We start from the raw sequence: 23,775 nt of genomic DNA on the forward strand, positions 1-23,775 counted from the left end.
AATTCCAATCACATTATCTGGGTGATTTCAGTCGGACTAAGGTGTTTACCTGCACTTCAGTCGTCCAGTTCTAGTCGGATTAAGACAATAATTCGGTTTTTTCAAGTGTCATGTAAACGTACTGAGTGATAGATACGGTTCATGAAGGAGACCCAGTGTGTGTGTGTGTGTGTAGTAGAGGTTGGTGTTGTGTGTCACACACCTGTGTGAGTCTGGTCCTCAGCAGCGAGGGGGGCGGAGCCAGAGAGGACGGGACACACCTGCTGTCTGATGAAGGAGAAGACTTCTCTGAGCCACGACGCCTCCTGAAGAGACACAGACACACTTTTACTACATATAACAACACTAACACAACTCACTAAATCTACCAACAACACATTAAAGCAGATATCAGCTTCACGGCCGTTTCGGCTAATGCTGTGTTCAAGGCAGGCTTTTGAAACCGTAAGTTACAGCTTCAAGTCACAACTACGACTTGGTAGCGTTCCAGGTAACCCGTAGCTCGTGTTTTTACCGTCCTGTTGTCTGTGAAAGTTCCCTATAACGGCCACTCGTAACTTCCGACCCGTGAACTCGTACCAGATCGAACTGGTATGACTTCACAGGAAGGAAAAACACAAAGTATGAGTTTCCTTGAACGCACCATGAGTTAGCAGCCCCCGCCCTTGTCAGGCATCAATTGGTCCTCGTGCTACGTCACCACATTCACGCGCATCCCTTGGCTGCACACACAGCCCTTCATGCCGTTCTCTCCCCTCATTGGATAACACTTGTATCCCACAAGGAAAATTTTCTCCTCGGGTTACAGCAGAGCAGAGTGACGGAGAGACTCGTGTTTAGGCTGAAATACTTCATGTAAGTGATTGCTGACGGAAAATAGGACTATTTAGGACTTATATTAACAAAAACATTCCACTGATATCTGCTTTAACACATGACTCCTGAAGAGACACAATCACACATTTACTACATATAACAACACACTAACACAATTCACCATCTACCAACAGACCTACACATGTCGTCTTCAACACAAACATCTAGTCATAAACACTGACAACTGCTGCAACAACACAACCTGAGTGACACATGAGTCACAGCTGCTGCTTTACAACAGACAGAATATTGTATTGATCATACATGGAATTTTATACTATTTCTCTACATTTTACTTCTGTTGGGTTTAGTAAATGTTGGTATTTTGTTTCTTTTTTTGCAAACAATCAGAATAAAAAGTGAAGACCGGTCTCAGAGCAGCTCTGCAGGATCAACTCTACATCACAGCTGCTGCTCATTTATTCACATAGAAGAGAAGAAACAGAAGAACTCCAGTAACAGAGCTGATTCTGTTTCCTTCATGTGACTGTAATACAGATGGGATCAGCTGGGATGGAGGGATTCTGTATTCATTTGTATCTGTAAATATTATCATTTTAGCTCGACAGCTTCCAGGTCATGTGATCAGTTGACTCAACATGTGTTGGATCATAGTAGCTACTACTACACTGGCTCTGGTTTTTACATGTTGAACCTCTGAATATTCAGTATTTGGGTGAACTAGAGATGTTGGAGAGGCTCATGACTCTGTCCAACATCCAACTGAAACTAACTTCACTCAGGTGTTAAAGTGTTGAAACGGGTCACAGGTAGACGGTCTCAGTTAACACAGTAAACACTGCACTAGTCTGAGCTGCAGATCAGGACCAGAACCAGAACCAGAACCAGAACCAGAAACAAAACCAGAACCAGAAATAGAAGGTTTCTGATCATGTAGTTTTTCACAATAGGTGTTGCATTGTTTGGAGACAGCCTGTAGCTTTCCAGTAGCTAGTAGAAAGGCTATCTGGGACTCAAATGGAAGCTTGTGAATTAAGGAAGTTTTCTATATACATGTTAGGCATAGATATTCTCCATAAAGTGCTGAAAAATAATCATTTTCATGAGAATTTTCATTCATTTTCCTGCCTCCCCCTATGTGTCAAGATACTCTCTGCACTATTTATACCATTGTAGTACCTAAATATTTACATTTACATCATTTCTCCAGCAGAATGACCCCAGAAAGGGGTTTTGGCCCCTGTATCTTTCCAGCAGCTAGTTGACCAGGTTGTCCACCCAGGTTTTAATCCTTCAACTTCTGCTGTCAAACCTTCTACAACGCTCTTCTTCTCCCTGTCTGGTGTTTTGTTTTGTCCCCTGGGTATACTCAAGTAAAGTACAGTACTCAAGTAAATGTACTCCGTTACTCTCCACTACTGCTTGTGACACCGACACTGACCGCGTCGCTGTGGGGCTTGAACCGGTCCAGGAGCCGCTGCTCCGGGTCCATGATGGTCCCGCTGGTCCCTAACCCAGTCCTCTGCTCTGCTCTCTGGGTCCAAACAGACCAGAACCGACCAGAACCAGCTCAGTTTCTACTGTCAACAACTCTCCGCTGCCGCCAAAAGCCTCAAACTACTTCCTGCTCCGCTACGGAGGCTGCGGAGGGACAGACGGTCTGACTCAGACCAGCGCGAAGCGACGAGCTGCGATGAGCTGCGACTGGTAATCAATCAGTCAGTCAATCAAACTGATCGATCAGTCAGTCAGTCAGTCAGTCAGTCAGTCAATCAAACTGATCGATCAGTCAGTTGATCAATCAGTAGAAGGGGGCGGGGCTACAGACTGGTCCTGGAGGAGGCACAACAGCTGCTGCAACATCTGCTTTTTCTTTTTTTTCACTGAACTTTATTGAAAAGCGTTTGTAGCTACAAACAGATGAACAGAGGAGAGCAGACAGACAGGCCTCCATGTGATGTCACATTCATCTGATCAGAGAAAAATAACACTCAATGTATAATAATATATTACACACAGGGATGTTCACAATATTAAATAAATAATGATAATTAAAAAGAAAGGGTAAATAGATAAAATGACATGGGGATAAGAAGAAAAGACACATAGGCCTATTACTTTATTTCTACCCCCTTTCATTCAAGAGTTACAGTATTGTCACTGTTTATTTTATTTTTTGTTTTTATGCTTGACAAATGAATGAAATAAATAAATAAACTAAACTAAACTAAACTAAACTCCTCTTTGAAAATATTTTCATATAGATTTGTATTAGTGGTGCTTTGTTTAGTATCAGTAAGTGTTAAGGTTTTAATATATTCCTTAAATCACCATAAAAACTCCTGAAGTTGGCTGAGACTTTGGTTTACATTTGTGTTTATGGAATCTGCCGTGCAAAACAAATAGATGTGTGATGTAAGTAATGTCATGTTTCCAATGGTCAAAGCACATTATAACACTTTACAGTCAATTGACATGTTAGTAGCCTATATATTTTACACACTAGTAGGCTATATAGCGCTCAGGTTGAATCCAGAAACTGATTGAGCTCAGTAGTAGAATAAAATGTAGAAAAATATACATTTGTTGGATAAATAGTGTGTAAAATGTTGATGTGGACTTCTTTAATTTAATTGGAAATACAATATCCAGCCTTCTTCCAGTCAGTGTGCATAAACATGTTATAGGAGATATTCTCCTCTTTTCATAAAAAGTATTACATAGCCTAGTATGTTCGATGTTGCACTTTGAATCCAATACATCAAGTTAATTTATCATAGAAGGGTTTTATTAGTGTTTCTTCTTGATACAGATGAGATGCCATCAGGAATCGCTTTAGTTACACAATAACAGGGAAGGGTTTAATGAGAAGGAAACGTTGGTAACTCAGCATTATTATAGGCTACCATTACAACCAAAAACGTCACATACAGAAATAATATTCTTGTCAATCCATTTGTGTTTCAACATGGGTGTTTTCCTGACAGTGTTTTTATCTTTATTTATTATTCCATATTATGGGTTTGTGAGGGGGAATGACATAATTTCATGGACGCTATATAACATCTGCAGCAGCTGTGATGTCACTAGCTACACCTGTGATGTCACCATGTTGTATGGCTTCATACATGACAGACCACACAGTACACCCAAACCGTCTTTGGTACACCTGGACCTTTTTTCTTTTTTCTTTTTTAGAAACTTTATTAAGTCAACATGGTGCAATACAATTCAATACACCAACAGAGCATCACCAGGGGGTTTCAATACAGACAATACAATGCAGAGACAAGCTGAAGCTTTCATACAGAAACATTGTAAAGTGTAGCTACATAAATTCAAAGTTTTTATAGCTTTCATGTTGATAGATTTTTTTAATAGACTTAAAGGGACAATGAGGAGTTTTACAGTGAAATTCTTTGACCGGTGCAAGACAGACTCATGTTTTCATTCATCAAGAATTAAAGTCAGAGGTTGGAAGACGATCACATACCGTCGTAGTTCCCACCATAAACGGAGATTCATACGGCGGCGTTATTCTCATGACTCGCCACGAAACTGAAAGTAAAGAAACGCTGGTCGGCTCGCCCAGCATTTCCACCACCACTAATAATAACAAAATGAGACAAAACCATAGATTTATCTAAAATGGAGCCATTAACAAGTGGTAACGTAGATTCATCCACATTAATATCAGACTTTTTTATAACCAAATAGAAACTCCTGGTTGTCCCTTTAATAGACTCTATTGTTTGGCTTCATTTTCAAAAATAAGAAAAGGTAGTTTTTTATTAGTGTAACGACATTTATGAATGTGCCATTTGGCTAACTGTATAATAAGATTGATGATATAGTCTTGTTGATGTGGATGAACACAGCAGTGTGTGTGTGTCTGTGTGTGTGTGTGTGTCACAGTGTGTGTGTGTAATTACACGGTCAAGGTGGGTAACTGTTATCTTGTTGAGTAAATGGCTCAGAGGAGAGAAATCCACTGTCATGTCTGACAAACTTCATATTTGTGTTATTAGTGAAACACTCTACTGGTTATCACTGATCACTTCTCTATTGACTGATTATTTATTGATTAGCTGATTAAAATGGACGAGCGTAAACAGAAATACAACCATAACTGTGTATTTTTAGATTCTCCATCTTCATCCCCGGCACCGCTGCACCGCCCCTCCTCCATCCTCCATCCCCTCCTCTGATTGGCCTGTCGGTTTGACGTACACTGATTCTGGCCAATCAGACGCAGGGATACCAGCTCGCCCCACCCCGTCGTCAGCGTGGAGTTCCCGCCCTGGTGGCGTCGCTGAGGGGGGCGGAGCCAAGGGGGCGGGTCGACTCCACGCAGGCGTAGCTCACAGTCGGCCATATTGGAACAGACAGTTGCTTTAGTTCCTCTGCACTAAGAAAACTATTCATAACTCTGAAAAATGAATCAGTATGTAGCTATTACTATTGCTAGCTGTAGGGAAGAAAGTGTTTAGTTTTGCCGCTCCATCAACATGGAACAACCTCCAGGCTGAACTGAAAATGTCTGAACTCGTATCTTTTAATGTGTTTCATCACTTCCTAAAGGTCCGACAACAAAAATCAATTGAGCGGTGCCTCTGCTGACCAACCTTGTCACCATGACAACCTTGCTCCTTGCACTTTAGTTTTAACCTCTATTGTACTATTGCCCTATTTATTTATTATAATGTAATATTGTAATGTATTTTGTATTTTATGGTAATGCTGACGACGTGTGCTGCCTGCTGCCCTCTTGGCCAGGTCGCCCTTGAAAATGAGATCTCGATCTCAACGGGTCTTTTTACCTGCTTAAATAAAGGCTAAATAAAAAAATAAAACATTACTTTAACTATTTGCATAATGTTATTTTTACAATAAAAGTACATGATTAAAAGTATCCGTGATTTTAAGTATGCTGCATCATTTTTCATCAGTTTTACTTCTTCCCACTCCTTTTCGGATATGAAACAAACAAACAAAACAAAAAAATATCAAATTACCTTTATTTTCAATTATTTTATTTTACTTTTTTTATATAGCTAGACCTTTTCAGAGAGTATAAACAAAGACAGGTGTGGCTCATTAGAAAACGCTCTGGTACACTAAATGGAATGGAGCCTTAATTAGTATCCTTGGTAACACCTGTATTTGTTTATACTCTCTGAAAAGGTCTATATATTTTTTGTTCATATGTTGTCTTTGCAAAGTTTTTATATGTTATGTCTGTCCATTTCTGTATTATGTTTTATTTCTTTTAACATGTCCGAAATAAACTTAAACTAAACTAAACTAAACTAAATAAACGTTCATAAAAAATCAATCCGTTTGGAAATCGGACCAAAACTGAGCAAGTTATGGTCATTACAGCAGAACACGCACCACAGGCTCAATGCTCTGGGGGAGAGAGTTGCCCTTACCAAGATGGCCGCCGTGTGGCTACGCCGCGTCACTGGGCAAACAGCGGCGGGCGAGCGGGCGGAGCTGCGTAGCAACGGAGGGGATTGAGGGGCGTTCCCAACAGCCAATCAGAGCGCAGCATTCCCCTCGGCCCCGCCCCCCGCGGCCGGCTTGGCCCCGCCCCCCCGGACAGAGAGCACCAACGGGGGCGGTGCTGGGGGGCGGGGCCAAGCCGCAGCTCGACCCAGTTTGAAAGTGAACCAACGGTTTCAGTCGCTGCTTCAGCTTCAGCCTCCAAACAACAATAACAAGACCCAGAAACCCAGACCCAGAAGCCCGGTCCAAGACGTCTGCAGCCCGGCCCTCATCCAGAGTGAGTACCGTTACCGAGCTCCGGCTTGGCTTACATCCATTAGGTCAACCACATAAGTGACAATGAGCTGGCTTTGATTTATCTGCCGGTTAGGGTTTTGGGTTTTTTTCTTTAACTGACGTGCAGGAGCTCCGTGTATGAAAAAAAAAAAAAAAAAAAAAAAAAAAAAGCTCCGTGAATGAGGCTGGAAAAGTGGGATAAAATGGCCGCTTTGACGAGCAGAGTGTCGGTGGTGGTGAAGAACCGTGTTCGCATCACTGAGCCTCTGTCTCTCTGTCCCTGTGTGTGTTAACGTTACACTGATGGAGAGAGAGACGTGTTGTTGTTGTAAACACGAAACGCCCATTTTGGAGAGTAGCAACGCCAGGAAATAGTCCGATCCCCCCCGTCCACACAACGCTGCTATGGTGACCTCTCCGGCGCATAACCTGAGCCCTGCGTTGAAAATGCGTAGCTGCTCTATCGACTCCATTATTTCCATTGCGGACTGGGGAAAAACACCTAAAAACTAAAAATAACCGCGCCGTTTCAAAGATATACATTTAATTATTACATTAAACATATATATTTATTTTAATATATTTAATATTTGTCCCGTTAGCCCTGCTAGTTGCTAGCTAGCGGAGGGGGATGGGCCGTTAGCTCCGCAGAGGGCGGGAAGCAAATGGTGGCTCATTGTTCTGTTAGCACCGTTAGCACGGCTAGGCTAACTGCACCACTCATAGTCATACATAGACGCCGCGACGCAGCTCGGCTAGCGGCCGTTTTCCTTCACCGTGGCCGCTCAGGAGGCTCCGCTGGCCGGCGGGGAGAGGCGCGGAGCTCCGGCCGGGTGTCGCGGTGCTGCGGTCGGCTGCAGCCCGCAGAGAGAGGGGTCCAGCCCGGCTCAGAGGGCCTCCTTTTCCCCCCTGGTTTTTATAAAATGGATCCCACTCTCTGTTCTTTGTTATTCCCAAATCAGCTCGGATGGGCCGTTTTCACTCTGCACACACTTTCACATGGAGGATGGATGGAGAAAGTTCTCCTCCTCCTCCATCAGCATCAGATGGCACTCTGAATAAAACACTTTTTACATTTTAGAGATTTTTTAATTATTATAAAAAAAAAAAAATCAAATTTTTCTTTTTTACTAATGAAAAAAAAGAAACATTGATTTATTTTAAAGGTTTATTCCAGCCAAACGTGTTCAAAGCTTTACTAGTGTGTAAAAGGGAGAATTTAGGGGGTTTGAGCACAATAAAGGTTAAATGTCAGATGTGTGTGTTCAGGGGGCCGTTTTCACTCTCCAGACACTTTCACATGGAGGATGGAGAAAGTTCTCCTCCTCCATCATCAGATGGCACTCTGAATTAAACACATTTTGCATTTTAGAGATTAAAAAAAAATTAAATAAAAAAAAACAACATTTTTTCCCCCTTACTAATGAAAAAAACAATATTGTATGTTTTATTTAAAGGTTTATTCCAGCCAAACGTGTTCAAAGCTTTACTAGTGTGTAAAGGGGAGAATTTAGGGAGTTTGAGCACAATAAAGGTTAAATGTCAGATGTGTGTGTTCAGTGGGTGGTGTCGGGTTCAAACATGTTTCCAGACATAATGAACCACTAACTCGACATCCCACTGTCTCCTGGACCTGTGAAGCTTCATGGACAGATGATCTGAGACTGTTTTATAATCATTAATGACATGAGAAGACACTGTAGAGACACAGCAGAGACGATGCAGATGCAGCCAGAACCAGTTTTCCTTCCCCTTCCCTCCACTCCCAGGCCGGGAGAGAGGACCGAGGCCCCGGCCGGGTGCATCCCAGCCCGGTGCTGCAGCCGGCTCGGAGAGGGTCCAGCCGGGTCTGAGGGGCCTCCTCCTCCCCCTGGTTTATAAGATGAATCCCACTCTGGGAATAACAAAGAACATCCAGCTCAGTCTGATCATTCATCAAACACTTTCACATCAAGGATGGAGAAAGTTCTCCTCCTCCATCTGTCATTCTGAATAAAAACACATCACATTTTAGAGATTTTTTTATTTATTTATTTAAAAAAAATGTATTTCCAATAATGAACAAAAATGAAAATTTGTATTTAAAGGTTTATTCCAGCCAAACGTGTCCCACTGCCTTGACCTGTGATGCCTCTGTTACGGTTTTATATAATGATATAATGGTTTTTATAATAATGATTAGGCCTATATGAGACAATGACAAGACACTAAGAAGACATGACAGCTGCAGCTCAGAGCTGTTTGATCAGAGTAAACATGTAAGGAATAGGGCTGCAACTAACGACTATTTTAATAATCGATTAATTGGTCGATTATTTTTTCAATTAACTGATTAATCTGATTTATAAAAACATTTATTTTCCATCTCTATTCAGAAATAGAACATTATTTTAAATTGACGGTGCAGAAAAGTGCACAAATGACAGGTTTCTGCTTGAACATTATGTGTCAAAGTAATATTTTAAGAATAATTAAAGAAAAAAATAACTAAATGCTTTTAATAATTGATTTTTATCGATTGGTTGTTGCAGCCCTAGTGAGAAACCTGAGCTGAGATCACGTCTCTTCACTGACCTCATCTATAACCTCTATAACCTGTACCTCTTAGTAAAGGTTGATCAATATCTGAGTTATTGTCTCCAACATCAACATCATTATTACTAATAATAATAATAATGAAAGGAAAATACTTTTCTTAGTTGGACAGACCATGATTTCCTTCCTTCTTCTCGCCGCAGGCCGCCAATATGATGCGAAAAGACGTCAACAAGCCGAAGGGGAAGACGTCGGCGTACGCCTTCTTCGTCCAGACGTGTAGAGAGGAACACCGGAAGAAAAACCCCGAGCAGTCGGTCAACTTCGCCGAGTTCTCCAAGAAATGCTCCGAGAGATGGAAGGTAAGACAGAAAGACAGACGGGTGGGACAGACAGGGTTCCTACGCAAGTATGGAAAGTATGGAATAATATGGAATTTGATTTTATACATTTCCAGGTCTTGAAAAGTATGGAAAATGGAAACTATTGTATGGAAATATATTTATCTTAATACTTATTCAGTCTTATTCACATTTTGTATGCCCTATTGTAGGCTACCTAGCTACAATCTCTTGGAAATGATTTGGTTTCATAATGGCATACAAATTAAGAATAATGAAAACAAATTATTAATTGCATGATTTATTAACATGATCTACTTACTCAAATGTCACAAATTATTTAATTTTTCTTTTTACTGAGACACTGCAAAAACTCTACATCTTTCCAAGAATATTTGTCTTATTTCTTGTCAAAATGTCTAATTTCTAGTCAAAACGAATCTCTTTTCACTTAAAATAAGACTCATCACCTAAAAATAAACTTGTTTTTAGATAATTTGCACTCGTTTCAAACAGATTTTCACTCGAAATAAGTAGAAAAATCTGCCAGTTGAAAGCAAGATTTTTGTGCTCGTAATAGAAAGAAAAAACTTGCTCCACTGTCAGATTTTTTTTACTTATTTCAAGCGAAAAATCAGCTTGAAAGAAGTAAAAAGTGTCTAAAAACAAGCTGCTTTTTAATGTAATGAGTCTTATTGTAAGTAGAATGAGATTTGTTTTGACTAGAAATAAGACAAATATTCTTGGTAAGATTTAGAGTTTTTTGCAGTGGAAGTCCGGAAATTAGGGTCTGGAAAAAGTATGGAATTTGGACATTTTAAATGTGTAGGAACCCTGGACAGAGAGAGAGAGATTTTTAAGATAATTAACTATCTATGTATTTGTTTTAACTCTGCTGTCCCTATTGGTAGGACAGAAAGAGAGAGACAGACTGAGACTTGGACCTGTAGATGGACAGATTACACAGCGCTCCAGACTAGGGATGTCACAATTACTTGTTTTCACAATTAATCGCGGTATTAAACGCCACAATTAATTAATCGTAAAAGATTCTTAAATACCGTCACTTTCAGCTGATCAGGATTGGTGCAGCATGAGTTGTCTGTCTGAAATACACTGCAAAAACTCAAAATCTTTCCAAGAATATTTGTCTTATTTCTTGTCCAAATGTCTCATTTCTAGTCAAAACTAATCTCTTTCCACTTAAAATAAGACTCATCACCTAAAAATGAACTTGTTTTTAGATCATTTTCACTTGTTTCAAACTAATTTTCACTTGAAATAAGTAGAAAAATCTGCCAGTGAAAGCAAGTTGTTTGTGCTCGTAAAAAGGAAGAGAAACTTGCTCCACTATCAGATTTTTCTACTTATTTCAAGTGAAAATTAGTTTGAAACAAGTGAAAATGATCTAAAAACAAGTTCATTGTTAGGTGATGAGTCTTATTTTAAGTATAATGAGATTTGTTTTGACTAGAAATTACATTTTCACTAGAAATAAGAAAAAAAACGATTATGTTGGAAACACAGAGGCAGACGTGCACAAAAGTTAAGATAAATGTAAGAAATACTGGAACATTTATTAACGTAACATGGTAGAAATTTAAATGTTAGCGTCTCATTTGTGATAAAAAAAAACAATTAAAATAAACTTAAACATTTGGTATAGATGACAATGATTTGAATATTTAAAACACTTCCCCTGGAGGATTAATAATTGGTTACATATGAATAGTAGATACTTAAAATATTTAGTGTAAAGATTTGTAATGTAATTATATTTTGACTGCGTTTGATTTTACACATTCATATGTTGTGAAATTAATTAGGCTAATGCGTAATAATCGTGATAATCGTAACACCGTGATTATTTCTCTGACAATAATCGTACAAAGAAAATCTATAGTTGTGACATCCCTACTCCAGACTAACAGTTTTTACGAGGAGCACGGTGCTTTTAGAGAATTTAGGGGCATAAATCAACTTTCAACATTTCCTTTTCATCCATGATCCTCACACACACATTGCTTTACTTTACTTTATTTAGTCGGGACAGTGCATATTAATGGACAGTGAGTACTAGAGTACCACAGTAAATACACCGGATTTAGCACATGTGTTAAATTACATCCGTAGTCCCCAAAACAATACAACAATTAACATAAAAAGTCCATAAAGACGGAGGACCGGTAGATAACAGAAAAGGTACATTTACATTTCCACAGGGTTGGACATGATTCTTTGAATTGTAAAAAATATATGGTAACACTTTACAATAAGGGTCCCTTAATTAACCTTAGTTAGGACATTATCAAGCATTAATATATAAACTAATGTGTTAATTAATGCTGAGTAATGCATACATAATGATAACTCATTACATTATTCAACTTTTAAATGTATTAACTAACTTTGAGTAGTAAACATTAATCAACTGCTTACTAATAGGCTACATTAATGTGTTTCCTAATCCTAAGTAATACATAATAATGATTGTTAATATATTAATTAATGCTTAATAATGTACTAACAAACGTTAATTAAGGGACCCTTATTGTAAAGTGTTACCAAATATATATAATCTATATAGCTGCGGTTAACATGATTCATTGAAATATAAAAATATATATACAGTTGTGCTTGACATGATTCATTTAAATATAAAAATATAAATCTATACAGTTGCAATTGACCTGACACCTGTAATCTCAGATAGCAGATCCTTTGAGTCGCCACTTTCACATTTCACCGGTGAAAGGTAAATTTACTGGTTGCACATGTGCAAGTAGATGAAAAATTAACTTGCACTGTCTCAAATTTTAGGGGCAGAATGCCTCCATGTTGGGGCAGTGGAGCCCTGTTATAGGAAGACAAATGTGGATGTTGATATTTATATATTTATGTCATGGTCATGGCTGCAGTTCCCCTTTAGTTCCAGCAGAGGGAGCCACTCACTCATACCACCAGTCAGCACCAATAACCTTTATTTATAATAGTTTATTAAACACTCAATTAGAAGATTCATCTGCCTCAGTGATGATGATGAATGTCACCAGGGTTGTTAATTACTGCACTGTCACTACTTAAGGTTCAATACCAATCTGCTTGGTTATGAAAGAGATTTTCACTAAACTAATGTAACGAGTGTTTTATTGAAAATATTCATGTTTACATTAAATTGACCGTAACGCACTCCTGAAGTAAACAGTGCAGTCTTGAACATTAAAAGGTCGATCTAAGGATTTCATGAATCAATATTATATTAGATCTTTCAAATTGAGTTTAATATGAATCGGAAGTTCTGAAATTCCTTCAGAATAAAAGCCTGTGTCTTGTTGTGTGTGCAGATTCTCTCTCCCAGTTCCTTCAGAATAAAAGCATGTGTGTGTGTGTGTGCAGATTCTCTCTCCCAGTTCCTTCAGAATAAAAGCATGTGTGTGCAGATTCTCTCTCCCAGTTCCTTCAGAATAAAAGCCTGTGTGTTGTGTGTGTGTGCAGATTCTCTCTCCCAGTTCCTTCAGAATAAAAGCATGTGTGTGCAGATTCTCTCTCCCAGTTCCTTCAGAATAAAAGCCTGTGTGTTGTGTGTGTGTGCAGATTCTCTCTCCCAGTTCCTTCAGAATAAAAGCATGTGTGTGCAGATTCTCTCTCCCTGTTCCTTCAGAATAAAAGCCTGTGTGTTGTGTGTGTGTGCAGATTCTCTCTCCCTGTTCCTTCAGAATAAAAGCCTGTGTCTTGTTGTGTGTGCAGGTCCCATCTCCCAGTTCCTTCAGAATAAAAGCCTGTGTGTTGTTAGGCTCTTTGTCCCAGTTCCTTCAGAATAAAAGCCTGTGTGTTGTTAGGCTCTTTGTCCCAGTTCCTTCAGAATAAAAGCCTGTGTGTTGTTAGGCTCTTTGTCCCAGTTCCTTCAGAATAAAAGTCTGTGTGTTGTTAGGCTCTTTGTCCCAGTTCCTTCAGAATAAAAGTCTGTGTGTTGTTAGGCTCTTTGTCCCAGTTCCTTCAGAATAAAAGCCTGTGTTGTTGTGTGTGCAGGGTCTGACTCCCAGTGATAAGAAGTGCTTTGAAGACATGGCAAAGGCCGACAAAGTGCGTTACAACAGGGAGATGAGAGACTACGTCCCACCCAAGGGCTTCGGAAAGAGGGGCCGCAAGAGGAAAGACCCCAACGCTCCCAAAAGACCTCCGTAAGTTAACAGCTGAAACCCCAACGTTCCCAAAAGACGCCTGTAAGTTTATTAAAACAGCTGAAACCCCAACGCTCCCAAAAGACCCCGTAAGTTTACTAACAGCTGAAACCCCAACGTTCCCAAAAGACCCCTGTAAGTTAACTAACAGCTGAAACCCCAACGTTCCCAAAAGACCCCTGTAAGTTTACTGACAGCTGAAACCCCAACGTTCCCAAAAGACCCCTGTAAGTTAACTAACAGCTGAAACCCCAACGCTCCCAAAAGACCCCTGTAAGTTAACTAACAGCTGAAACCCCAACGCTCCCAAAAGACCCCTGTAAGTTTACTAACAGCTGAAACCCCAACGCTCCCAAAAGACCCCTGTAAGTTTACTAACAGCTGAAACCCCAACGCTCCCAAAAGACGCCTGTAAGTTTACTAACAGCTGAAACCCCAACGCTCCCAAAAGACCCCTGTAAGTTTACTAACAGCTGAAACCCCAACACTCCCAAAAGACCCCTGTAAGTTTACTAACAGCTGAAACCCCAACGCTCCCAAAAGACCCCTGTAAGTTTACTAACAGCTGAAACCCCAACACTCCCAAAAGACCCCTGTAAGTTTACTAACAGCTGAAACCCCAACGCTCCCAAAAGACCCCTGTAAGTTTACTAACAGCTGAAACCCCAACACTCCCAAAAGACCCCTGTAAGTTTACTAACAGCTGAAACCCCAACGCTCCCAAAAGACCCCTGTAAGTTTACTAACAGCTGAAACCCCAACACTCCCAAAAGACCCCTGTAAGTTTACTAACAGCTGAAACCCCAACGCTCCCAAAAGAACCCTGTAAGTTTACTAACAGCTGAAACTGACCCCAACGCTCCCAAAAGACCCCTGTAAGTTTACTAACAGCTGAAACCCCAACGCTCCCAAAAGACGCCTGTAAGTTTACTAACAGCTGAAACCCCAACGCTCCCAAAAGACCCCTGTAAGTTTACTAACAGCTGAAACCCCAACGCTCCAAAAAGACCCCTGTAAGTTTACTAACAGCTGAAACCCCAACGCTCCCAAAAGACCCCGTAAGTTTACTAACAGCTGAAACCCCAACGCTCCCAAAAGACCCTGTAAGTTTACTAACAGCTGAAACCCCAACGCTCCCAAAAGACGCCTGTAAGTTTACTAACAGCTGAAACCCCAACGCTCCCAAAAGACCCCGTAAGTTTACTAACAGCTGAAACCCCAACGCTCCCAAAAGACCCCCCTAAGTTTACTAACAGCTGAAACTGACCCCAACGCTCCCAAAAGACCCCTGTAAGTTTACTAACAGCTGAAACCCCAACGCTCCCAAAAGAACCCTGTAAGTTTACTAACAGCTGAAACTGACCCCAACGCTCCCAAAAGACCCCTGTAAGTTTACTAACAGCTGAAACCCCAACGCTCCCAAAAGACCCCTGTAAGTTTACTAACAGCTGAAACCCCAACGCTCCCAAAAGACGCCTGTAAGTTTACTAACAGCTGAAACCCCAACGCTCCCAAAAGACCCCTGTAAGTTAACTAACAGCTGAAACCCCAACGCTCCCAAAAGACCCCTGTAAGTTTACTAACAGCTGAAACCCCAACGCTCCAAAAAGACCCCTGTAAGTTTACTAACAGCTGAAACCCCAACGCTCCCAAAAGACCCCGTAAGTTTACTAACAGCTGAAACCCCAACGCTCCCAAAAGACCCCTGTAAGTTTACTAACAGCTGAAACCCCAACGCTCCCAAAAGACCCCTGTAAGTTTACTACCAGCTGAAACCCCAACGCTCCCAAAAGACCCCCGTAAGTTTACTACCAGCTGAAACCCCAACGCTCCCAAAAGACCCCCGTAAGTTTACTAACAGCTGAAACCCCAACGCTCCCAAAAGACCCCTGTAAGTTAAAAGCTGAAACCCCAACGCTCCCAAAAGACCCCTGTAAGTTTACTAACAGCTGAAACCCCAACGCTCCCAAAAGACCCCTGTAAGTTTACTAACAGCTGAAACCCCAACGCTCCCAAAAGACCCCTGTAAGTTTACTACCAGCTGAAACCCCAACGCTCCCAAAAGACCCCCGTAAGTTTACTACCAGCTGAAACCCCAACGCTCCCAAAAGACCCCCGTAAGTTTACTAACAGCTGAAACCCCAACGCTCCCAAAAGACCCCTGTAAGTTTACTAACAGCTGAAACCCCAACGCTCCCAAAAGACCCCCGTAAGTTTACTACCAGCTGAAACCCCAACGCTCCCAAAAGACCCCTGTAAGTTTACTACCAGCTGAAACCCCAACGCTCCCAAAAGACCCCCGTAAGTTTACTAACAGCTGAAACCCCAACGCTCCCAAAAGACGCCCGTAAGTTTACTAACAGCTGAAACCCCAACGTTCCCAAAAGACGCCTGTAAGTTTACTAACAGCTGAAACCCCAACGCTCCCAAAAGACGCCTGTAAGTTTACTAACAGCTGAAACCCCAACGCTCCCAAAAGACCCCTGTAAGTTTACTAACAGCTGAAACCCCAACGCTCCCAAAAGACCCCGTAAGTTTACTAACAGCTGAAACCCCAACGTTCCCAAAAGACCCCTGTAAGTTTACTAACAGCTGAAACCCCAACGTTCCCAAAAGACGCCTGTAAGTTTACTAACAGCTGAAACCCCAACGCTCCCAAAAGACGCCTGTAAGTTTACTAACAGCTGAAACCCCAACGCTCCCAAAAGACCCCTGTAAGTTTACTAACAGCTGAAACTGACCCCAACGCTCCCAAAAGACCCCTGTAAGTTTACTAACAGCTGAAACCCCAACGCTCCCAAAAGACGCCTGTAAGTTTACTAACAGCTGAAACCCCAACGCTCCCAAAAGACGCCTGTAAGTTTACTAACAGCTGAAACCCCAACGCTCCCAAAAGACCCCTGTAAGTTTACTACCAGCTGAAACCCCAACGTTCCCAAAAGACCCCCGTAAGTTTACTAACAGCTGAAACCCCAACGCTCCCAAAAGACCCCTGTAAGTTTACTAACAGCTGAAACTGACCCCAACGCTCCCAAAAGACCCCTGTAAGTTTACTAACAGCTGAAACCCCAACGCTCCCAAAAGACCCTGTAAGTTTACTACCAATGAAACCCCAACGCTCCCAAAAGACCCCTGTAAGTTTACTAACAGCTGAAACCCCAACGCTCCCAAAAGACCCCTGTAAGTTTACTAACAGCTGAAACTGACCCCAACGCTCCCAAAAGACCCCTGTAAGTTTACTAACAGCTGAAACCCCAACGCTCCCAAAAGACCCCTGTAAGTTTACTAACAGCTGAAACCCCAACGCTCCCAAAAGACCCCTGTAAGTTAACTAACAGCTGAAACCCCAACGCTCCCAAAAGACCCCTGTAAGTTTACTAACAGCTGAAACCCCAACGCTCCCAAAAGACCCCTGTAAGTTTACTAACAGCTGAAACCTACCCCAACGCTCCCAAAAGACCCCTGTAAGTTTACTAACAGCTGAAACCCCAACGCTCCCAAAAGACCCCTGTAAGTTTACTAACAGCTGAAACCCCAACGCTCCCAAAAGACCCCTGTAAGTTTACTAACAGCTGAAACCCCAACGCTCCCAAAAGACGCCCGTAAGTTTACTAACAGCTGAAACCCCAACGCTCCCAAAAGATGCCTGTAAGTTTACTAACAGCTGAAACCCCAACGCTCCCAAAAGACCCCCGTAAGTTTACCAACAGCTGAAACCCCAACGCTCCCAAAAGACCCCCGTAAGTTTACTAACAGCTGAAACCCCAACGCTCCCAAAAGACCCCTGTAAGTTTACTAACAGCTGAAACTGACCCCAACGCTCCCAAAAGACGCCTGTAAGTTTACTAACAGCTGAAACTGACCCCAACGCTCCCAAAAGACCCCTGTAAGTTTACTAACAGCTGAAACCCCAACGCTCCCAAAAGACCCCTGTAAGTTTACTAACAGCTGAAACCCCAACGCTCCCAAAAGACCCCTGTAAGTTTACTAACAGCTGAAACCCCAACGCTCCCAAAAGACGCCCGTAAGTTAACAGCTGAAACCCCAACGCTCCCAAAAGACCTCCGTAAGTTAACAGCTGAAACCCCAACGCTCCCAAAAGACGCCCGTAAGTTTACTAACAGCTGAAACTCACCTCAATTAAGTTTACTAAAAGCTGAAACCCCAATGTTCCCAACGCTCTTTTGCTTTTTCTACTGGTTTATACTAATCAGTCAATATGTTACAGTGAATTTATTCAGATTAAAAACATGTGTGTTCATGCATCAAGCATTTAATCAGATGGTTTTATTTTGTGTCCATATAAACAGCGTAGTGTGAACTTCTAACCAGAATGATTATAATGAGATTGTAGAGAAAATGCACATGGAGATGTGGCTACTGGTTCACTTCACTGGTGTAGAGGGAGAATCAAGACGTTCTGAAGTAAATGTCCCGTGTCCCTTCAGAGATGTAATGTTTACAGGGTTCTTACAGATCCTTAAAAAGTCTTAAAAGGCATTGAATTCATTAATCTAAAAACAAGGCCTTAATTGGCATTAAAATGTCTTAAATCAATTTTTCAAAAGTCTTAAAAATGTTAACACTTGGTAAATGGGATTTTATGATTATAATTAGTCTCAAATCTCAAAATAATTGGTAACTTTCTGACATAGAGAAGTTAGTGGCGGCCGTCAACGCTAAATTTCTCACCGCCTCCAGCTCCAGAGTCAGTGTTTGTTTTTTTCAGACTTTTTCTGCATTTATTTAGAAAGGACAGCTGGAAAGAGACACAATCCAATGTTCATGTAGCAGTCACTTTTTCTTGGATCACACAGGAAAGTGGGTCAAATTGTCCCTAACCCTATGTAATTGATGTGGTGGTTTTTTTCTTGTTTCTGCATTTGTGTTTATTTTGAAGTCGGTCTTAAATTTCATTTCAAGTGGCTTTAAAAAAGTCTTAAAAAGTCTTAAATTTAACTTGGCTTAAGCTGTAGGAACCCTGTGTAATGTTTGACCCGTGTCCCGTGTCCCTTCAGAGATGTAATGTTTAATCTGTGTCTCGTGTCCCGTGTCCCCTCAGGTCTGCGTTCTTCGTGTTCTGCAGCGAGTACCGTCCCAGCGTGAAGCAGCAGTACCCCGGTCTGTCTATAGGCGACTGTGCCAAGAAGCTGGGAGAGATGTGGAGCAAACTGTCCCAGTCCGAGAAGCTGCCGTACGAGGAGAAGGCCCAGAAGCTACGAGAGAAATACGACCGGGTAAGAGACACATTATTATTATTAGACTGACACTCATGCTTCATATCGTTATTATTATCATTATTAGGGACGCACCAAAATGAAAAGTTTGGGCTGAAAACCACTGAGAGAAATCATTCTGACAACTTCTAGTGACTGTGTACTCACCTCACTAAAATCAAGGCTTTGCAGTTGCATAAATTATTATTCATGCTTCAAAGAAACCGGTTACAAAGTTATGAAAATATTTATTTAGCATTGACGTTCCAACAATGCACAAAATAAAATAAAATACTTGACCCCACTCATGAAAAACCTGCAGGCCTTTTACTGGCTGCTGAGAGATAGTAAAATTAAACATGATTTAGAGCTGCAACTAACAATTATTTTCATTAACGATGAATCTGTTGATTATTTAAATTTTTAATTGATTAGTCGTTTGGTCAATAAAATGTTAAAAACATCAATCAGTGTTTCTTAAACCACCAGACGAAGTCCTCAAATGTCTAAGAGAGACTTAGTTTATTGTCATAAAGGAACAAAGAAACCAGAAATATTCACATTCAGAGAATTTGGACTTTCTTTAAAAAATGACTCAAACTGATGATTAGATTATCAGAATAGTTGATTGATTGATTTAATAATGGATTCATTGTTGCAGCTCAAATATATACGTATATAGATAGATACAGTGATATATAGTTTTTTTCAGCTCGTACACGTTTGTTTTCACTCTGGCAGAGCGTCGTGTTTCCATGACGACTGACCAGAAACTATGCATATGTCATGTTTACACGAGTCCAGATTGTAAAAGTAAAACTCTGAGGTCGCTTTGACACTAGCCTCGTTTTGGTCCGGACTTTAGGACTTTTCAGTTTGGTCCGAACCAAAATTTCAGGTGTGAACCCTCCCCCGGACCGCGGTCCGGACTTTTGTCGGACCAAACAAGCGGACCATGGTCCCCCAAAAAAAGTCAGGACTCGGTCCGGTTGGAAGTGAACCATGGTCCGGTTCGCTTCAGGTGAGAACGTAATCTGACTTTTAATACAGGAAGCAAACCAAAACAGCAGAGTTTCCCATAATAAATTTCCTCAACCACGAATAGTTTTTTGGTCTTTTGGCTCGACCAACCCATCGTTTCATTCATTCATGTCCGCATAGCACTCTTTCTCCGTTATTGCCGATCACACACACACAGAGAGAGAGAGAGAGAGAGAGCATGCAGGACAGCAGGGCGCGGTGAAAGCTGCCACAGAGAACTGTCAAAGCTGCTGCTCCCCAAAAAATGACAGAAAGTGATTTTCCCTCACAAATGTTCTGACCAATAGCTGAACGACCTGTTAGACCACGTGTCATTTGTTTACAAAGAAGCTGCGTGTTGACAAGGGACAGTGTGAACACAGACCAAACCAAAACTTAACTGCAACAAAGTCTCATCTCTTCCCTCTGGTCCGGACCGTGGTTCGGACTTTCAGGTGTGAAAGCCACCTGAGAAGAAACTCTGAACTTTAATAACAGAGACACACGTAGACACAGATTAGACAGCGATGCCGTTGTTTTTGGTTGCATCATCTCAACACCCTGTTCGATTCCCTCCCTGTTTTATTTTAGGACATGGTGGCGTACCGCGGCGGCGGCACGTACGCCAGGAACCCCGGCTCTTCAGCTCAGGGAGGAGAGGAGGAGGAGGACGACGACGGAGAGGACGACGACGACGAGGAGGACGACGACGAGTAGACGAGACGACGGCGACGAAGAGATGACGACAAACTGCAGCTGGATGAGAGAGAGTGTGTGTTAACGAGAGAGAGAGAAAGACAGGTGGGTGTGTGTGTTTCAGAGGTCAGACGGTTTTAAACAGGAGGGGGAGGGGGAGAGGAGAGGGAATCCAGCTGCTGCCTTCTGTCCGTCTCCATGGATACGCCGTAGGTTGATGGACAGGTGAGGAGAGAGAGCGCTGCAAAAACTCAACATCTGTCCAAGAAGATTTGTCTTATTTCTTGTCAAAATGTCTCATTTCTAGTCAAAACTAAACTCTTTTCACTTAAAATAAGACTCATCACCTAAAAAAAGATCATTTTCATTTGTTTTAAACTAATTTTCACTTGAAATAAGTAGAAAATCATCAGATTTTTCTACTTATTTCAAGTGAAAATCTGCTCGAAAGAAGTAAAAAGTGTCTAAAAACAAGCTGCTTTTTAATGTGATGAGTCTTATTTTACTTTGACTAGAAATAAGACAAATAATATTCTTGGTAAGATTTTGAGTTTTTGCAGTGAGACAGGAAGTTATCAGCTGCTCCTGTCCGTCTCCATGGATACGCCGTAGGTTGATGGACAGGTGAGGAGAGAGAGCACTGCAAAAACTCAAAACCTTTCCAAGAATATTTGTCTTATTTCTTGTCAAAATGTCTCATTTCTAGTCAAAACTAAACTCTTTTCACTTAAAACAAGACTCATCACCTAAAAATGAACTTGTTTTTAGATCATTTTCATTTGTTTTAAACTAATTTTCACTTGAAATAAGTAGAAAAATCTGCTTGAAAGAAGTAAAAAGTGTCTAAAAACAAGCTGCTTTTTAATGTGATGAGTCTAATTTTACTTCGACTAGAAATAAGACAAATATTCTTGGTGAGATATTGAGTTTGGAAGTTATCAGCTGCTCCTGTCTGTCCGTCTCCATGGATACGCCGTAGGTTGATGGACAGGTCGTCTCCATGGATACGCCGTAGGTCGATGGACAGGTGAGGAGAGAGACAGGAAGTATCAGCGGTCAGTTTTTACCTCAGTGCTGACTCACAGGTTGAAGCAGCTCTGAAACACACACACACAGACCACAGAGTGTGTGTGTGTGTGTGTGTACTGTATGTGTGTGTCTGTTGCCTTTCTGTAACGTGTGTATGTGTGTTCGTGTGTGTGTGTGTGTGTGTGTGTGTGTGTGTGTGTGTGTGTTGGCGGTCATCAGATGTTAAACTGTCCGACACCAGAGGATAGTAGAGAACCCCCCCACTCCCACTCCCGCTCCCCCACCTCCTCCTCACTGTTACCATGGTTACCCCCGCACCCTTCCACCCTCCCCTCCTCCTTCCCCGTCATCGACCCTGTGTGTTACCATGGAAACCTGACCCCCCCCACCTCCTCTTCCTCCTCCCCTCCCTTCCTCCCTGCTCATCATCATCATGTTTTTTTTTTATTTTCTTACTGGAGGTTTATTGGAGTTTTTTCAGTTCCTTGTTCACTGTCAGAGTAGAAACTTCAACTTTTATAATAAAACGACCAACTGAGGGAAAAAAAACCCACGAGTCCGCTGCTTTCTTCTCCGCTATACAGGTCCTGCAGGTTCTGGCGCATCGTGATTGGTCCTGAGGATTTATAAAAGTTCTTTTTTTAATGTTTTGTCTTTATGCAGGGTATCCGCGGGGTCTTGAAAAGTATTAAAAGGTGATAAATCAATTTGGGGAAAATTAAGACCCTTAAAAGGTATTAAAGTCCCTGGAAAGTGACACTGGATTCGTTTTCTGAGTTAATCACATCCCAGACATATGTCCTATTAACCATCCTGCCAATTTTGGATGCTAGAAAAATTTGTTTAGTAGGTGAAATTAGGTTTTAAAATCATGACTAAATGAGGCAGTTCTCGCAGCTCTGGATGTCTGCTGCAGGCACAGAAGCCCCACCCACTTGCTGAGCTTGGTCAAGTTTCAACTGTCAATCAAATGGCCTACTGCTAACTGTCACATCGTACCCGAGCAGCTACGGGCTTGAGCCTGAGTCCAGCTCTTATCTGAATGTCTCGGATACACACTGAGCAGTGAGGGAAATATGCTGGGGGCACACGGATCTCCGCTACCCTGATAGCGTAACGCTAATAGCCCGGCGCTAACGCGTTAGCTCGACTAGCCCAGCGCTAACCGTTAGCTCGGCGGCTAGCCCCGTTCGTTCACCCCGAGCCTCCATGGTCCCGAGCCACTGCAGCATCGGACCCACGGCTCACCGCCACAGCAGCGGGAGCCTTGAAGGCTACACCACAACAACAATGAGGGCCGCCACCGTCAGCACAGGACGACGGGCCTAGCGCTAGCCGCCGAGCTAATGCTATCAGGGCAAGCGGAGATTGGTCTGCTGACGGCGGCGGCCCTCAGTGTTGTTGCCGGTGTAGCCGTTGCTGTGTCGGTGAGCTGTGGGACGGACGCTGCAGAGGTTCACCTGGACTGTGGCTGTTTTAGCTTTTAGAGTTTTGCCGCCGAGCGCCGGCTGGTCCCACGGTGGCAGTCTCATTAGTTTGTTTGAATTAAAAGTGGAGCTTCATGTTTCACATAAGAGCAGCGCTGCCTCTGGGATCTGTATAGACTAGGTTCAAATAACACCACATATACATCAATAAATAAATGTTTTACAATGACCTGATAAGTCTGCATTACATTTTATTAAGACAGAGACCAAGCTAGTGGACTGGTAGCTCCGGCGGCGCTAGTAGCTCCAGGGGTAGTGGCAGCAGACGCTCATTGGCATTCTTGAAGTATTTATAATATTACTGTGCACATGGAAGGAGTTATGAAAGTAGGGATGCCAGTGCGTCACGGCGCCCCCTCTGTAAGCCTGCCCTTAAAAACAAAGACCACTGAAGCAGAGTGAAACTGTGAAACCCTAACCTCTAAAATTAAGCACTGCACAGAAATGGGTCTTTTTGCATGTTTTTATCAATACATTTTGAACACTTTTAATATATTTTGAAACAAAACTCCAATTTCACTTTCCAGGGACTTTAAATGTCTTTTCAGGACTTTATAAAGTCTTAATTTTTGAAGGTATTTTTTTCTGAATTAGCTGTCCAAGAGTTTGAGTCCTAAAAAACATTGTGAAAGTGTGTGAATTTATTAAT

The 23,775-nt window shown here is 41.8% G+C and overlaps 2 protein-coding genes across 3 annotated transcripts in view; one reads left to right on the top strand and one right to left on the bottom strand.

Annotated features, from left to right (window-relative positions):
• The window catches only part of ctc1 (CTS telomere maintenance complex component 1), a 49,714-nt gene extending 47,279 nt beyond the window's left edge, over positions 1 to 2,435 (bottom strand). The window contains exons 1-2 of the mRNA XM_085806437.1: positions 2,279 to 2,435; positions 203 to 305 (exon numbers count right to left, since the gene is read on the bottom strand). Of these exons, the coding sequence (XP_085662563.1) occupies positions 203 to 305; positions 2,279 to 2,329 (154 nt within the window). The 5' untranslated portion in view covers positions 2,330 to 2,435. The remainder of the gene's footprint in view (positions 1 to 202; positions 306 to 2,278) is intronic.
• Positions 2,436 to 6,485: 4,050 nt separating this feature from the next.
• hmgb2b (high mobility group box 2b) lies at positions 6,486 to 22,188 on the top strand. Of its 2 annotated transcripts, XR_015034186.1 has the most exons (6): positions 6,486 to 6,622; positions 9,360 to 9,518; positions 13,527 to 13,678; positions 18,741 to 18,915; positions 20,506 to 21,222; positions 21,590 to 22,188. XR_015034186.1 is itself a non-coding variant. In XM_085758949.1 (5 exons), the coding sequence occupies exons 2-5, from the start codon at positions 9,369 to 9,371 to the stop codon at positions 20,629 to 20,631; spliced, it is 603 nt and encodes a 200-aa protein (XP_085615075.1). In that variant the 5' UTR covers positions 6,486 to 6,622; positions 9,360 to 9,368; the 3' UTR covers positions 20,632 to 22,188. The 2 variants fall into 2 exon arrangements, 1 of the variants encoding a protein (XP_085615075.1); XM_085758949.1 differs by having other exon boundaries at positions 20,506 to 22,188.
• Positions 22,189 to 23,775: the final 1,587 nt, after the last annotated feature.

This window comes from Trachurus japonicus, chromosome 18 (assembly GCF_045865225.1).
Source record: "Trachurus japonicus isolate A0001 chromosome 18, Traja_1.0".
Lineage (NCBI taxonomy): Eukaryota > Metazoa > Chordata > Actinopteri > Carangiformes > Carangidae > Trachurus > Trachurus japonicus.

What these genes read in the sequence shown, in the direction of transcription:
- hmgb2b (XM_085758949.1), top strand. Translation starts at nt 9,369, where the DNA reads ATGATGCGAAAAGACGTCAACAAGCCGAAGGGGAAGACGTCGGCGTAC. An exon ending in AATGCTCCGAGAGATGGAAG is followed by an intron (nt 9,519 to 13,526) that starts GTAAGACAGAAA and finishes TTGTGTGTGCAG; the next exon opens with GGTCTGACTCCCAGTGATAA. An exon ending in TACGAGAGAAATACGACCGG is followed by an intron (nt 18,916 to 20,505) that starts GTAAGAGACACA and finishes GTTTTATTTTAG; the next exon opens with GACATGGTGGCGTACCGCGG.